The following is a 17,748-nucleotide window of genomic DNA, read 5'->3' as shown; positions in this document are numbered from 1 at the left end:
TTATCCTGTATTACTGGGACGAGCCAGATATAATCACAAGGGCACAAGTGAGATGCAAGAAGGTCAGAGATTAGGGAGCAGGTATAAAGATGGAAGCAAAGATCAGAGAGGAAAGCAGATGCTACCAATCTGGCCCTAAAGATGGAAAAAGGGGCCAGGAGCCCAGGAGCCAGGGAATGTAGGCAGCCCCCAGAAACTAGAAAAAGTAAGTAAATAGATTTTCCATAAAGCCTCCTAAAGGAATACACTATGTAGACCCGATTCTAGACTTCTGACTTTAGAACTATGAGAGAAGAACTTTGTGTTGCTTTAAGCCACTAAATTTGTGGTAATTTGTTATAGCAGCAATAAGAAACTCATACAGCATTATATTCACACAGTGGAATTCTGTACAGCAATTGAGGATAAACTGCAACCACATACTAAGCTATGAGTGAATCTCATGAGAAGATAGGCAATAAACAACTACATACTTTATAATTCCATCTATGTAAAGATCAAAGCTAGGCAAATAAGCTGTGATATTATGTCAGCCTAGTGATTACTTTTGGTGGGATGTAGTGACCCAAAGGGAAGATGAGGGTGGTCCTGCGGTTCTGAGATGTTCTGTTTCTTAATCTGAGTGTGGGTTATACAGATATGTTTGGTTTGTGAAAATTCATGAATTTGTCCACTTAGGACTTGTATACTTGTCTATGTGCATGTTATACTTCATTAAAAATTCATATAGATATATAATCTGAATTTAATTTTTTCACATATTTTACTTTTTTCCAGGGATTGACATCCTAGACATTTTAGCTATGCTGTTTATGAGCTGTGAGGTGCTTCTTTCCAAAGATAAATGCAGTAGAAATTTCCCTAAACAGAAATCTAAACAGAATGACTAGAGAGCAGATTTTAATTTTCCTCAGCTCAGTAAAACAAGTCCTCTACTGAATGGTCTGGTGAAAATAAGCAGAGGAAAACATGCTTTTCACAGTATCCTCTATGATCCCTGATCACTTACGGAAGCTTATAATCAAAACAGACTTGGGAACCCTTGGCCACTGATTTGCCCAACTGATCATTTTCAACACATTTCACAAAGAATTCCTCACCAGAGACTGGATGCCTCGTTTGGACTCCTAAATTTTCCTCTGCTCTTAGATTTGTTTAAAATAAACTTTACTGGAGCACAACTTATATACCACATAACACCCTTTGTGATATTCACTCTTTGTAAGTATAGGATTCAGTGACTTTTAGCAAATATACTTTAGATAGAAAGAGAGAGTAAGTATGCATGAATGTGTGTAGGTGAAAATAATTACCCAAGCCACCGCAGAGCTGATGGGTGGATGGAGATGCTCCCTTCATTTCAGGTGAGCTTCCAGAAAACTACTGGGAGCCCATGTTATATGTCTCATGGCATTTGAGGAGGCTGACACCTACCAGGGAAGCCTAAAAGCAGGAAGTTATGGCTTTGAACCCAAGAAAGCAGAGCAGAAGGATAGCCTGCACTGTGAACTTGAGCCACATACAATTTTACTAAGCAGAGAGATAAAGGCTCTGTTTTCCTGTAGGCCAACTCCACCCTTGAGAGAGGATTAGCTGGAAGCCATCTTGAAAGGAACTCCGCTCAAAATGAGTGAATGGACCCAGTAAAAAGTTGGAGGGGTAGAAACTGAAGAGCTAAGGTCCAGACACTTGCTCTGTCATAAAACTACACCCCAGGGGGAGACCCATGAAAGTCTCCCATATGATGAAGAGTCAGTGTTAGAAAACAGTCTCACCCAGAAGCCACCACTACCAAATCATGATGGGGCCAGCCGCATATGACCCTCTTTTTCATTAGACCTTTTCTTCCTGATCCTCGATCCTGAAAGGGTCAGAAATCTTAGCCTCTCCATGACCTCTTCCCCAAAGCAGGCTGCCCTCTGATGCAGACTTGAGCTAAGGGAAGGGGGTGAGTTTTAACTTGAAATGGTGTTTGGAGTCATATGATTATAATATTGGATGGATCACTTTAGAGGCTGTTCTCATGACTACTAGTAATTGGGAAATTTTATTTCATCTGAGGTGACTGGAAAACTATGGAATCTCCAGATTCCATTTAGGAACAGAGAAGAAAGCACACTGAGTGGCTTTGAAAAGATAATGGAGGGAAAGAATTATATTCTGCTTGTGTTCTGTGGTGTCCCATTCCTTTCCCAGGGCACTTACATGAGGCAGACTTAGCCATGCTGGTGGTAGAGGAGGAAAGGCAGCCAATAACAGCTGCCTGTTATATGTCATACCATCTTAAGGACTTCTCCGTCATACACCATTTTTTGCATTTACAGGTTAGAAATAGGCTTGGTTATCAAATGCAAAAATATAACATGATAAAATGGTTCTATGTTTGAATTTATTATTTGCTACTGCCATGGCTATTGGCGATAGCTCACGTCTTCTCTCTCTTGCTGGGCATTCTGAATGAAGTCCATGTATTCTAGTCTTGAATTTGGCAACTCTCGGTTTATTTAATATATCCTGACTGTGAAAAAAAATTGAAATGTTGACTTACCACTCTGTCTGGGAATATGGGAATGCTGTGTTTTTCTTCTTTGGGTGCAGTGTGCAGATCAGCATCTGAAGAGTAAAACCAAGTAATATCAGAAGAAAATTTTAATAAAACAAAATAAAACACCCAATGTTATGAATCAAAAGAGTGAACTAGTTAGTGTGAGCAATATTCCAGGTTACATGGACTGAGACACAACATCTGGAGTGATTATGTTGCTCTCCTGTATGATATCCAGCTCAAATACCACTTCACCATTGATTATCAGTATCTTCCCAAGCAGATAAGAAATTCAAGTTGCTCTAAATTCTATAAGCTGTTAATTTATACCACATTGCCACCTGGTATTTGAATAATAGATATCTAATCTCATTGGGTAGTGTCAGTGACCCTAGGATTCAGAATCCGTGTCTGGTTCTTCTTTGATTGGCTCATACACAATGCATATAAATAGCTGATTTACAAGTGAACAAATCTATCCTAAACTTTTCCCTCTCCCTGTTCTTAGTATAATTGTTGGTTTTTCCTTCTACTTACACATGTAGATAGATATCCAGGCTGTGAGTGTGAAACCAGTATATGCCTTTTAAGTGGGGTTGCCATATGGTTTATTTACCCAGCTGGAACATTTCTGACAGTGATAGGTAGGCTTTTAATAATTATGCCAGGTCCCCAGCTGAAGAATGAGACTGTCTCAAACAAACTTGGGAGTATGGTCAACTTATTTTAGGCCATGTACTTTGGAAAGATGCCCAACTATTTCCTTCCTTGTAGATGTGCCTGTGGGCTGCCCTGTAGCTCACAGAGGAGGAGGTTGAGGGAGTAAATTACACTTAGGCAGATAGACAATATCACAACTGCCTGTGAGCCTAACTCCTCTACTAAATTCTGTAGTTTTCCTCTGGGTGCAGAGAGCCTGTGGCACCCAGGACACATGGCAGGTGCCATGCAGACAGAGGCCAGGAAGATGATCCCAGGGCAGTGCTCTCTCTGGCCTGTTTTCTTGCTCTTTCTCAGGGAGGTAGGGTGAGGTCAGAGCTGGAATCTGGCCTGCTGAGTAATAATGCCAACCACAGACAGAAACACTGGGGTTAATGATTAATGTTACAAGGAAACATTACTCTCTGGCCTTCACACTGGAGGGAAGATCCATGCACAGTACATTCTGTAAAGTTCATTGAATCATTATCATTCATGAGTGTAAAGGGCAATATGATCTAATTAAGATCAGTAAATATTCATTGTGTAGTTTCATTGAGATGGGAAACGCAATGAATATTTAGTCACTGATTCTGCTCTAAAATTACAAGTAGTAACATTAACATGATTCTCAGTGAATTTGAATAATATTTCATGTCCCTGTTTGTTCTACAGTTCTTGAAGTTGTTATCATGCAGCTGATCTCATGTAATTCTTTAAAGTAGTTATAATCTAAGCATATTTTGTCCAGGTTGGTAAAACTGTTACCAAAACAAGTTCTCCTTTTTATTTATCAACAACTTAATGTTGTTAAACAATGAAAACTTCTAAAATATATGATTGTTTCATGTAAGTATCCAGGTGATAGAACGGGACTCCACAGGGCACAAGCAGAAAACAGCATAATTCTTTCCCTCCATTAGGCCTTCAAAGCCACTCAGTGGGCTTCCTGTCCCTGGATAAAGTCTCGGACAGACAGATTTCCCTAGAAATATAACTCTGGATAGAATCTGTGCATAAAGCAAACCCTACACTACCTTCTCTGTTGTTATGAGGACATCAACAAACATGCAGAATGGCAAGTCATTTTAAATTTATCTTTGAAAATTTGGCCATCCATCATTTTGGTATCTGTGGTAATACTTATATTTTATCCTTTGACATATTTTTTAAAAGAATGTTGGTGTTTTTAGTTTATGATGTTAGTTTATGAACCGTGGTGATGTATGTTCACCACATTCTCCTCTTTTGGAGTTTATCTTAAACCAGGAAGAATTTTGGAAGGAAATAAACAGCTCCTTTCTTGATATATGATTTCCCTTTAAAAACATTTCTCATGACGTGAATGAATGGCAGATGTTCGTGTTGTTATTATTTTATGGAACATGACTCAGCTGACTCTGGAATTATGTTTCATTTGTCAGATAGCATGTTCAAGTCTGGGTATACACGATGCCGACCAATCTGGCACATTTTGTTTTCCCGAACTGGCGAGCTGTTCTGGCATTTTTGGCCAGTTCTGGCCAGTTTTGCCTAAAGGGCATTGTACCCAGGGTCCAGCCCAACAGAGGAGTCACATTACATGCTTCCCAGAGAGTACATCCTGGGGCCGCTTTGCAACTCTGCTGGCAGCACAGGAACTTCCCGTCCACGAAGAACCCACTGTGGTACTTGATCAGCAGGTGGGGGTTGCCCCTTATCTCTAGGGAGCAGGCAGGAAGAAAACACAGCATGAGCAAATGTTGACCCAAGAGAAGAAGCACATTCAGTAAGTGCTGTCATCATAAAACAATGAAAACCTCATTTTGCCAGCAACCAGCCTAAGAGCAAATGCTTCCTAAAGGATGTAAGTCTTTCACTCACAAGTTGAAAAGCCGAAGAGAAAAGTCTAGCCATGTTTACAGTGAGAACGCACAATAACTTACATCAGTCTTTAAAAAATACCAACTAGAAAATGCATATACACATCAGCTTGGTGTTAGGATTTTAGAGTAGGACTAGACCTTAACAAGAAGAAAAGAAATTTCCAATAAACATATACTCCCCCTTCCACCTTTTATTTTGAAACATTTCAACTGTACAGAAAAGTTGCTAGAATAGTGAAGGAAATGTCCATATAGCGTCACACAGATTCACCAATTTTTAACTGTTTGTCACATTTGTTTTTTCTTAGTCTCTCTTTTTACATACATACATATTATTATTAAAATTTTATCATTATTTTGTTTAACCATTTGAGAATAAGTTGCAGATATCATGACCTAAATAATGTTACCCATTAATACTTTAGGATGTAACTTCTGTTAACAAGGACATTCCCTTACATAACCATAATACAATGATCAATTCAAGAAATTTAACACTGATACCATACTAGTACTTAATATACATTTTGTATTTAAAATTTTTCCAGTTTTTCCAATAATACCCTTTGTTATCATTCCCTTTTTTTTCTGATCAAGGATCCAATCTAGAATCATACATGGCATTTAGTTATCTAATTTTTCTTGATCTAGAACAGTTCCTTGTCCCTTCTTTGTCTTTTGTGACTTTTGACCTGTTTACACAAAGGATTAGATGGGAATATAATACTAAGGAATATGGGATTACTTTTCTAGGAGTATGTGTATATTTTTTTAAAATGTGGGAATAGGGCAATGTTGAATGCAAAGAAATGAAGTTCCAATATTGGAGTATAATACTGTGTCTGCAACAAATTCACCTCTCTCAAAATGCAGCAGAGAAACCTACAAGGTCTTAGTAGAGAACAGTTCAAGAAGAGTCTCCAGGTAGGGAGGGCTGGTCTAGGTGTGACTTAAACTCCTTCCTTCTTGATTTTATATTCATCTTGAGGATTCCTTATTTTGATACCAGGAGAACAATGCTCCTTCTTTACAACTCTGACTCCAGGAAGTGTCTGGGAATAATAAATCTATTTTGCTGGATCATTGGGAGGAGATGAACCAATGTATGTAAAGCATCCGGCATAATGTGTGATTCAGAGGAGGTGCTCAGTGAACAGTGGGCTTTAATGATATCATTTCCTTAGTTTAACTCAACTTAGCTAAAAAATTTGGCATTATAAAGCTTTACTAAATGTTAATGGGAATTAAAGGGAAATTATTACAGAAGTCACAAAAAGCAAAAGAAGTTAGGATTACAAAACACTAGTTCTTGACCTTAGTCCTTAATGGTCCTTGCAGAGATGCTGTTACTTCCTATTACATGAATTTAGCTTCCTGGGTAACTAATTGTTTTCCAATAAAGTCCAGAAGTCCACAGTGCAATACTCCTGCCATCTAATAATGACAGTAAGAGAAACTCATATATTACTGTGTGTATAGGACTTCACATTTACATATTTTCCCTCACTTGCACCATTTCATTTAACCTACTCAACAAACTTGAGGGGAGCTATTATTGCTACCATGGCTCTTACAGAGTCAGGTAAGCTGAGGTTCAGAGAAATGGTGTCGCCTGATCAAGTTCACTATCTAGCACATTTGAGACTCAGACCCAAGCTCACTCTACTATATTCCAGTGCTCACATGCCCACTTCCCTGCCAAACTCCCTTCAGTTTTAATTTTTGGAAAGAAAGGAACACTTTATTCACATCTGGTCAGAGCCATGGTAGCTGACACTCCTGAATCAGCGCAAACCCAATGTAGGTTGCTGCTGCTGCTGCTGCTAAGTTGCTTCAGTCGTGTCTGACTCTGTGCAACCCCATAGACAGCAGCCAACCAGGCTCCCCTGTCCCTGGGATTGTCCAGGCAAGAACACTGGAGTGGGTTGCCATTTCCTTCTCCAATGTGTGAAAGTGAAAAGTGAAAGTGAGGTCGCTCAGTCATGTCCGACTGAGTGACCCCATGGACTGCAGCCTACCAGGCTTCTCCATCCGTGGGATTTTCTAGGCAAGAGTACTGGAGTGGCTTGCCATTGCCTTCTCTGCAATGTAGGTTACCACCTGGGAAATTTCATGTCTCCGATGTCCACCTCAGTTCATAATGCCTGAGCCAAATAAGAGACACAAAAACGTTGGGACAGGGGTGGGGGGTGGGGGGTGTCTGTTTTCCTGTGGCATATTGGTTGACCACCCTGACAGCTGATCTCACCCATCAGCTAGATGCTGTCTTCCAGCCTCCTTCTCACACAGAGATGGCCATGAGACACAGTTTTGGCCAATGAGACACAAGCAAGAGTTTGCAGAGAAAGGTTTCTGGGAAAGCTCAGAGCCTTTCTGGGAGCCGCTAAGGGTAGCAGAGCAGAACTCTAGAAGGAGCCATTGTTCCTGCTGACTTCATTGAGCTGCTGCACCAGCCCTGGGCTTGTTTACTTCTGGATTTGGAAGAGGAACAAACATGTATTTGTTTGAGCAGCTGTGTGGTGTCTTTTTACCTGCATCCCAAAGCATCACTAACTGATGCAAAGGGCTTACTGTGCACAGGGCAGCCCTAGTGATAGGGGCTCTCTCAGTGTAGAGAGGCTACGAGAGTCACTTCTGCTTCTCTCTGCTCTCCTTTTATATTCCGTTTGCCTTCACATGAGCTGCCCAGGCAGAGAAGGCAATGGCAACCCACTCCAGTACTCTTGCCTGGAAAATCCCATGGACAGAGGAGCCTGGTAGGCTGCAGTCCATGGGGTCGCGAAGAGTCGGGTACAACTGAGCGACTTCACTTTCATTTTTCACTTTAATGCACTGGAGAAGGAAATGGCAACCTACTCCAGTGTTCTTGCCTGGAGAATCCCAGGGACTGGGGAGCCTGGTGGGTTGCTGTCTATGGGGTCACACAGAGTTGGACATGACTGAAGCGACTTAGCAGCAGCAGCAGAGCTGCTCAGGGCCCACCCAAACCTGCCTAGCATATATAGTTCCAGAAAGACCCACACAGGACCCTAGTGCATGACAGATAGCTCCACAGTGAGTGTTTACATAGCAGCTGCCCCTGGCAAATCCCCACAAAGAAGACTGGATAGGAAGCAGCATCTTAGACTTCCTCCTGAAGGCCCCGCGTTAACACAGTGGCTTGTGTTTGAGTGTCAGACACTTTACTGTATCTATGAGTCATATATTTGTAGCTTGTGACTGCTCCAGGGGAAAAAAGAAAAGAAAACTGATCTCCTATTTTACAGGTCAGGAAACTGAGACCCAGAGGTGTTAGATGGTTTTGTAGATGACACAGCAAAGCAGACCTGTCTGACTCTAAGAAGGATGCCCTTTTCACTTCAGTGAGCTGGTGGCAGGTAGAAGGTGGCTTTTCTCCTCCCTGGACCTCCTATCCTACGTAATAGCATGCTAAACCCTTTCACATGAAGGGAAAAGTAAGCTCAGAGTGAAAAAGGATGTATTTGCATCAAAACAGAGTAGGTGGATGTCTAAGTGTTGTAATTTGAGGTGTAGTGAAAAAGAACCTGAATCTAAAATTTAAATGAAATAAAAATCATCCCCCTCTGGGAGCTTAATATCTGAAATTCTACCAATAGAGCCACTCGTTCGAGTTAAGTATTGTCCTTACACCTTTACCCCCCTTTAAAATAAAAATATCATAGGGAGAAACATCATAGTGCCAAGTTACTATTAATTTTCTCTCTTCTGCCAAAGGATGTTACCAGGGCAGCCTAAGAATCACTAAATAAATGTTTCATCAAATTCCCAGTTTTGCCTGTACTGTTAAAAAGTTGGATTTAGGTAATTGAGTTATATGTTCTTTGTAATTAGGTATTTGACGTTGGCCATATCTGTTTAACTTCACTTATCCAGAAAACAGAATAATATTACTTCTTGCAATAGAGTTGTCAAGAGGATTACCTAAGAGAGTGTTTTACAGCTATTCGACGTAGTAGCTGGCAAACGATAAATACTTTGTAAGTGTTAGACATAGATTTCTATAAACATCCCAAGTACAGTAGCTACAGGAGCTGCCATAGCCCCATGAGGACCTCGACTTTGCTCTGATAAAGGCAAGTACAGTGGGTGGAGAGCAGGTGGCCTGACTTCCTCCCAGCTGCTGGAAGGCACAGCGCACAACGGCCAGCTCTGTGCTGTCAGGCAGGAAAGGGAATCAGATGCCCAGGCTTCCTCTTGGTGACAAAGAGAATGCAAAACGAGGGTTAGTGCAGGGCGTTCTCTGAGGCTGGTAGGAAAATCAACAGATTCTCTCTTGGCAGTAGGCCCTTTTATTGCGCCATCTTTCTCCACCAAGTCTCAGAGAACTCAGTCAGCAACTCCGTTTTATGACTTTAAAAAGTACCTTTTTGTAATGCTTTCAACCACTGACTTCGGCTCTCTTCATTTGATGCATACACATAGAGAAGCCCATCTTTATAGACAATCTGGAAAGGAAAATATTTGGTGCATTTCTATGTAACTGTGTTATAATTCACTCTGGTGCAACTACAAAATTTTTGTTATTCAAAAGAAACATTGAGTTTTATTATATGATATACATTAGCTCTGAATTAGATTTTAAAAATTTAGTTATTTTTATCCTCTACCCCTCAATATATTTTATCTTTACACTTCAGAAAACCACAGCAATGATGCATCTAGCAGCAAATACGGAGGTCTCAGCAGGAATGCCCCGAGCCATGGAGAATTATAAAAGTATAAGACCTTAGACATTACAGATGTCTTAGGAGTATTCTGGTCCACCCACCAACTCACCGCATGACTATTTTTGTAGCCTACTGCAAAGTGTTTATCTGCTCTATTCTGGAAAATATCTTCAGGGATGGGATGTCCTTTACTTTTGTTATGCCATCCTGGTCAATTTCCTTTCTTTCTGATCATTATATAGCTCATGCTTATGTTGAGTTAAAATGTGACTCCCTTTGGTCATGTGCCACCTTGGGAGTCCCCACTATAAACAGTTTTCTATTTTTTAAGACACTTGGTGAGATGTGTGAACATTCTAATGTTTTGCCCAGATCCTTCTCTAGTTTAGTCAGCTTTTGTGGGTAAACAATACATTGCATTTATGCTCTTTTCTAGATAGTTTAACATTTTTATTCCCTTTCAACTCTACAAAAATATATGATTATGCTCACTGCAAATAAGGAAACAAACTAAGAGGTTGAGAATATTTGTGGGGCATCAAAGCCAGTGTACTTTAGTATTCTGTACCCTGGTGATACTCATTTTGAAGCTTCTGCCGTGAGCACATAACTCCCCCGGTTTCTCCCACCTGAGTAATGTTCTTTATTTTTTTAAAGTTGGAAGTATGGGTTATTCACTGACTGGATTATTTTATTTTATTTCATTTTTGGCCACTGCTCCCTCAATACTAGCACAGGGTAATCTGACCATTGGAAGGACAGTCCGTCTGTCTTTAGAGCAGATAGATAAATATTCCTAATATAATAAAAGTAGGGAAGCTGATAGATCAAGCCATTTCCACCTGTACTGTAGGCACAGCCTTCACAGCAGGCCAGTGTTTGAAATACTTGAGGGTAAAATTCTAACTCCTTAGCATGCCAGGCAGTGCCATTCATGATATGGCCTGGCCCACCTTTCCAGACTCATCTGTCACTCTTTCACTGGGCTGCTTAATTCTAAGCACCATCTGGATCTCTCTAAACATGCCATACTGTTCCACTTACCAGTGCCTTGACAGCTGCTATTTCTTTGGCTTTGCTGCCCTCCTCTTTTTGCTGGGCTAAATCCCATTGTTTTTCCCAACCCAAGTGTCACTTCCAACAGGAAGTCTCCCTGACCTCTTGGAGTGAGGAGTACAGCTTCTGCTTTCTGGACACCATGGGTACGCTGCCATTTTCATCTTCAGTTCAGTTCAGTTCAGTCGCTCAGTCGTGTCCGACTCTCCACGACCCCATGAATCACAGCATGCCAGGCCTCCCTGTCCATCACCAACTCCCGGAGTTCACTCAAACTCATGTCCACAGAGTCGGTGATGCCATCCAGCCATCTCATTCTCGGTCGTCCCCTTCTCCTCCCGCCCCCAACCTTTCCCAGCATCAGAGTCTTTTCCAGTGAGTCAACTCGTCGCATGAGGTGGCCAAAGTATTGCAGTTTCAGCTTTAGCGTCAGTCCTTCCAATGAACACCCAGGATTGATTTCCTTTAGAATGGACTGGTTGGATCTCCTTGCAGTCCAAGGGACTCTCAAGAGTCTTCTCCAACACCACAGTTCAAAAGCATCAATTCTTCGGCCATCAGCTTTCTTCACAGTCCAACTCTCACATCCATACATGACCACGGGAAAAACCATAGCCTTGACTAGACGGACCTTGGTTGGCAAAGTAATGTCTCTGCTTTTTAATATACTATCAAGGTTGGTCATAACTTTCCTTCCAAGGAGTAAGCGTCTTTTAATTTCATGGCTGCAATCAGCATCTGCAGTGATCTTGGAGCCCGAAAAAATAAAGTCTGACACTGTTTCCACTGTTTTTCCATCTATTTCCCATGAAGTGATGGGACCAGATGCCATGATCTTTGTTTTCTGAGTGTTGAGCTTCAAGCCAACCTTTTCACTCTCCTCTTTCACTTTCATCAAGAGGCTTTTGAGTTCCTCTTCACTTTCTGCCATAAGGGTGGTGTCATCTGCATATCTGAAGTTATTGATATTTCTCCCGGCAATCTTGATTCCAGCTTGTGCTTCTTCCAGCCCAGCGTTCCTCATGATGTACTCTGCATATAAGTTAAATAAGCAAGGTGACAATATACAGCCTTGACGTACTCCTTTTCCTATTTGGAACCAGTCTGTTGTTCCATGTCCAGTTCTGACTGTTGCTTCCTGACCTGCATACAGGTTTCTCAAGAGGCAGGTCAGGTGGTCTGGTATTCCCATCTCTTTCAGAATTTTCCACACTTTGCTGTGATCCACACAGTCAAAGGCTTTGGCATAGAAAATGAAGCAGAAATAGATGTTTTTCTGGAACTCTCTTTCTTTCTCCATGATCCAGTGGATGTTAGCTATTTGATCTCTGGTGCCTCTGCCTTTTCTAAAACCTGCTTGAACATCTGGGAGTTCACGGTTCACATACTGCTGAAGCCTGGCTTGGAGAATTTTGAGCATGACTTTACTAGCGTGTGAGATGAGTGCAATTGTGCAGTAGTTTGAGCATTCTTTGGCATTGCCTTTCTTTGGGATTGGAATGAAGACTGACCTTTTCCAGTCCTGTGGCCACTGCTGAGTTTTCCAAATTTGCTGGCATATTGAGTGCAGCACTTTCACAGCATCATCTTTCAAGATTTGAAATAGCTCAACTGGAATTCCATCACCTCCACTAGCTTTGTTCATTGTGATGCTTTCTAAGGCCCACTTGACTTCACATTCCAAGATGTCTGGCTCTAGGTCAGTGATCATGTTATTGTGACTATCTTGGTTGTGAAGATCTTTTTTGTACAGTTCTTCTGTGTATTCTTGCCACCTCTTCTTAATATCTTCTGCTTCTGTTAGGTCCATAGCATTTCTGTCCTTTATCTTAATGCTCTGTAAATGCCTTGGGGACAGGGATAGCATTTTATTCCTGACAGTGTGCCTAGTACCTTGCAATGTTATGGAAATGCTCTGCAACTTTGGATAAAAGAGATCATCAGACCCCAAGGCAAGTCAGACCACTGAGGCTTACACACTCATCTATCTTTCTCTCCCTCTAGCGAAGGGAGTTTGGTGGATCGAATTTTAGTAAACTGCCCAACTCCCATCTGGGGATGTTAGATTCAGAGAGCGAGGTTGAGAATGCTGTCTATGGTTACATAAATATAAGCACATGCCATCGTCTTAATGAAACATTTTGCAATGTCTTTATTTATCCCCCCAGTACTGAGTTCATAGTAGAAAATACTAAAAGAACACCAGCCATCCAATGGAATGTTACCTTTCCCCTTACCTGAAATGGGTACTGTCTCTCCACAGGGGTCTGCTCCTCAAGATTAACTTTCTCCACACATCTGATTTTCTTAATCTCAATTGATCCTTTTCTGCTGCCTCTTTTCTGAATTAAAAGGAAAATATAAGATGCCTCATGTGAATACAGTGGTGTACAAAGAAATGCATAAAGTTAAGGTTATGCTTAGAAGGGAATTTGTGAGATGACATGAGCATGTGAAAATCATTCCAGTTATTCCATAATAGTAAAAATTCAATGACAACATAATATATTTTTTGAGTGTGGACATAAACTTAATTAAATTCCCCCAAAGCAAGTCTTTAAGCAGCACTTAATTATTTGATAATCTTGAAACACATTTCAAATCACCTACCATATGGTTAATCTACTCAGTAACATCAAGGTTTAACTCCACAATGCATTTTCATTTTTCAATTTTATGACAGTATTTCAGTATTTCTACCATGATAGATTTCTCAGCTGCATATAAATACTCTTATTTCCACCCAGGAGACGCCAATAGCAAACTGTCTTCCACCTTCAGTGATGACAACCAACCAAAAATGGTCCCAGCCATTGCTGAGTGTCCTTTAGGGGGCTAAATCACCCTCAGTTGAGAATCACTCTTCTAAAGTTACACTTTCCCTTAGTAAAGTTAACCAGTGTTTGAAAAATCCTTTATCTTGAATTATGGGCTTCACTGGTGGCTCAGATGGTAAAGAATCTGCCTGCAATGCAGGAGACCTGGGTTCGATCCCTGGGTAGGAAAGATCCCCTGCAGGAGAAAATGGCTACACACTCCAGTACTCTTGCCTGGAAAATTCCATGGACAGAGGAGCCTGGTGGGCTACAGTCCATGGGGTCGCAAAGAGTCAGACACGACTGAATGACTAACACTGGTATCTTGAATTAATTATAACTTGGTTAAGAAAAGACAATGGGATAAGAGAGTACAAGTTGGTTTTTACTGTGTAAGCTGAGAAATCTGTTTCCTTATATTAAGCACTTTGCTGCTGCTGCTAAGTCGCTTCAGTCATGTCTGACTCTTTATGACCCCATAGACGGCAGCCCACCAGGCTCCCCTGTCCCTGGGATTCTCCAGGCAAGAACACTGGAGTGGGTTGCCATTTCCTTCACCAATGCATGATAGTGAAAAGTGAAAGTGGAGTTGCTCAGTCGTGTCTGACTCTTCGTGACCCCATGGATTGCAGCCTACCAGGCTCCTCTGTCATGGGATTTTCTAGGCAAGAGTACTGGAGTGGGGTGCCATTGCCTTCTCCAATTAAGCACTTTATGGAGACTTAAAAATAAGTAGTATAAAACAATGGAATAAATAAGAGTCTTACCATTTTGTCATATTCATAGTAGGAGAGGTTTGTTTTGGTTAAAACAAAAAGCCGCTCTTTGTAATTATTGGGTGACATTTTCTTCTTTTGCTGTGACCTTTTGAGAAGAAGTTCTTCTAGAATGGATTTTGTGTCCATACTGTCGTCCTAAATAAAAGAAAGTGATTAAAATGAATGTTAGCAGTATCTGGCTAGGTTCTCTTTTAGCTTTTATAATTTTTATTCAACTATTTCTCATTAAGGTATAGTATTGTTGTTCAGTCATAAGTCATGTCCGACTCTTTGCGACCCCATGGACTCCAGCACACCAGGCTTGCCTGTCCTTTCATTATCTTCCAGAGTTTGCTCAGATTCATGTCCTCTGAGTCGGTGATGCTATCTAACCGTCTCAACCTCTGCTGCCCTCTTAATTTTAAAAAATTAGATTTAGAACTACAGTGGAAAATGCAACGAAGCATGCTCTTAAATGCACACATACCTGCACTTTTTCCCTACTGCCTTGGCTGTGACTTGTATAAATATGTTGATTTTTTTAATATCATTTTTATGTGTGCTCATCCCCCACTTTGGATCAGACATTCACCATCTTCACACTACCCTCCAGGCCACCACATCAAAATTCTCCTTTTTCCTTAAGTATTCTATGGACATTTGTTGAATTGAATTGAACATCAGTTCAGGAATATCATCCAACTTTTAAAAATTTCAACTCCTGACAGTTCACCATGTTTGAAATAACTGATCAACTGAAATTTCCCTCCACTAATGGGGTCAATTGTTGGACCAAATTATCCAAATTACTGTGAGACTCTGGTATTGTTGGTAAATGACACCACAACCCCTGAACATGATCTTTAGCATAAAGGACATGGGTATAATTTTCACTATTTCTGAGCATTAAACTTTTTCAAAAGTTATCAAGAGAGATGTAAAAGAACTGAAAGAGTCAGTGCTTCATAAACTAAAAATACTCTTGCTTTTTCTTCCAGAACTGCATAAAACATTAAAAGTTAAGCTATTTATGGAAAATGAATGCATTCATTTTCTGATTCTACTGACATTGTTGCTTCAACACTCTGATACCAGGTCTGGTAATGGAAAGGAATGCTAAGTAGTCAGTCACAAGAGAACAACTTCCTTATGTTCTTCTTTGCTTTGTGAAATTACATGGTTCTTAGCAGTCAGATGCCCAATCATTACTATCTTTCTTTGTTTACTGATAATCTGAAGGTAATTAACTTTACTCACCTTAATTTCGATAGAGCCGAAGAAGTGTGCTTCTACGTCTTTAACTCTAAAGGTCTAGGCAAAAAGTCACTCCTCTGAGGCACCCACTCATATTCCTTCTGGCTATGCCAGGGTCATGCATTAAAAAGAAGGTATTTGCATCCAATTCATCACTTGATCAGGAAGCAGCCACACAGACATTGCTCTGTCTGGATGGAGGCAGATGCCAAGTGAACCCATCCAATCACTAACGGGCACAGCCCTGGAGTATCATGGGAGTGGAAGAAAGGGAGACTGAGAAACTCAGCTTGACATTGAATAAACTATCTCACGCCCAGACAGCTTCCCTCCTGACATAGGCCACACCACTCGAAAAATGGGAATCAAGCAACTCAGCTTTCATCATTTATTATATATGAATCAGGTGATTATTTATGAATCCCTCTAACGTTCTCCAAGGGTATTGCTTTTCTCTTAGGCAGAAGTAGTAATCTTATCCATTAAATATAGTAAAGTCTTTGTCGCTTTTTACTTTGAATATTGTTTTATCTGGAAGAAAAGTATAATTCCTTTGAGTGCTATTCTCCATGGTTACTGGTTTGTTTGCCTTGGACTCAAAAATGAGGCAGAGATTGGGGTGCAGTAAACCCAGCCAGATCTTGGAAGGCCCGGATCACATCTTCCTTTCACCTTTGCCTCCATGATAAACTCTACACACACGCCTGTTCAGATAAGATTATTTTCTACACCTATAGCCTATGGCTGGAAGAGAATTCAATTGAAAGACTTATTGAAACTATGAAGGGTCTGCTGCTGCTACTGCTAAGTCACTTCAGTCGTGTCCGACTCTGTGTGACCCCATAGACGGAAGCCCACCAGGCTCCCCTGTCCCTGGGATTCTCCAGGCAAGAACACTGGAGTGGGCTGCCATTTCCTTCTCCAATGAAGGGTCTACTTTTTGCTAATTAAAGTCCGCTTTGGAGGAGCCATATCATACTGGACAGAGGTGTAGGGAACTTTTGCCTTTTAAATTTCTCCATGGAAAAAATTAACTAACAAAGCAGAAAGAGAACACTGTGAAAACTCCTGTCAAAGGTCTTTTATATCCACACCTGAAACATTCTTCCTCAAAGCAGAGTGGTAGTTAAATAGATCTGGTGGTTAGTTGAATCCAAAGTTAATGTTGCAACATTTATTTCAGATGCTGAATCAATGTGTAAAATTAAGAGTACTGTTTTAGGGAATTCCCTAGTGGTCTAGTGGTTAAGATTCCATGTTCTCACTGATGGGGACCAGAGTTCAATTCCTGATCAGGGAAATAACATCCCACAAACTCAAAAAAAAAAAAAGGCACTGTTTTAAAAATGCAAATTCCAATCTCCAGGGTAGTGCACAGCCCTTCCTGGTACTACATGTGATACTCATGCTTTTCTGTTTATAGAATTTGCACATTCGTCACATGAAAGATGGTTTCTTGGGGAATTTTACCTAAAAAAATTAGCATGATGAACCACAGAAGCCATTGACAAATGAAATTCACAAAGTCTCTTCTGTATATTGAAGGGAAGAAGGACATTGACTAGAAAGGAAGATACCAAGTCCTCCAGAACATTTTCTAATACAACTCCAAGAATTTATACACATTGTTGCATCTGATGGAATATAATTTGTCAAATTTTAACAAAAATGTTTATTCCAAATCCTAACCTTTGTGGATTTTTTGGATTTCATTTTTAAAATCATATGGATATGTGTTTATTCACAAAACCAAGAAGTACAGACAAGCAAAAGGAAACTTAACATTTTGGTGAATATACCTCTAGATTTTTTTTCAAATTACATAGGCAGTTGTTTCTTTTCACAAAAATGAGTTCACATGCTGTACATACGTGTCTGTAATCCATGGTTCTTATGTCATAATCACCCAGAGCCACCTGCTTTTGATGTCCTTCAAAATTCCACTCCCTAAGCTGGACTCTGAGCATATTAACAAACTTAAAGGACCCTGTTTGGATGACTCACACTTTTTTCACCTCCCTATCACTTTCTTCTGAGATAAAACCTAATTCCTGATCAAGTTTGAAC

The 17,748-nt window shown here is 40.6% G+C and overlaps 2 protein-coding genes across 9 annotated transcripts in view; one reads left to right on the top strand and one right to left on the bottom strand.

Annotated features, from left to right (window-relative positions):
* Positions 1-17,748, top strand: part of PIR (pirin) — a 151,734-nt gene that overhangs the window by 23,132 nt on the left and 110,854 nt on the right. The gene's annotated exons all lie outside the window — the stretch shown is intronic.
* The window catches only part of BMX (BMX non-receptor tyrosine kinase), a 48,275-nt gene that overhangs the window by 26,166 nt on the left and 4,361 nt on the right, over positions 1-17,748 (bottom strand). For 3 of the 4 annotated variants that reach the window (XM_055438167.2, XM_055438172.2, XM_055438168.2), the window contains exons 2-6: positions 14,437-14,583; positions 13,091-13,195; positions 9,494-9,575; positions 4,827-4,946; positions 2,549-2,613 (exon numbers count right to left, since the gene is read on the bottom strand). In XM_055438167.2, the coding sequence (XP_055294142.1) occupies positions 2,549-2,613; positions 4,827-4,946; positions 9,494-9,575; positions 13,091-13,195; positions 14,437-14,583 (519 nt within the window). Of the gene's footprint in view, positions 1-2,548; positions 2,614-4,826; positions 4,947-9,493; positions 9,576-13,090; positions 13,196-14,436; positions 14,584-15,684; positions 15,926-17,748 lie in introns of all 4 variants that reach the window. The other variant, XM_055438169.2, reaches the window with a different exon arrangement.

The sequence above is a fragment of the Moschus berezovskii genome, chromosome X (genome assembly GCF_049115385.1).
Source record: "Moschus berezovskii isolate FMDL1 chromosome X, NW_MosBer_1.0, whole genome shotgun sequence".
Taxonomy (NCBI): domain Eukaryota; kingdom Metazoa; phylum Chordata; class Mammalia; order Artiodactyla; family Moschidae; genus Moschus; species Moschus berezovskii.
The sequence above is the reverse complement of the archived record's forward strand: the minus strand, read 5'-3'. Positions and strand labels throughout refer to the sequence as shown.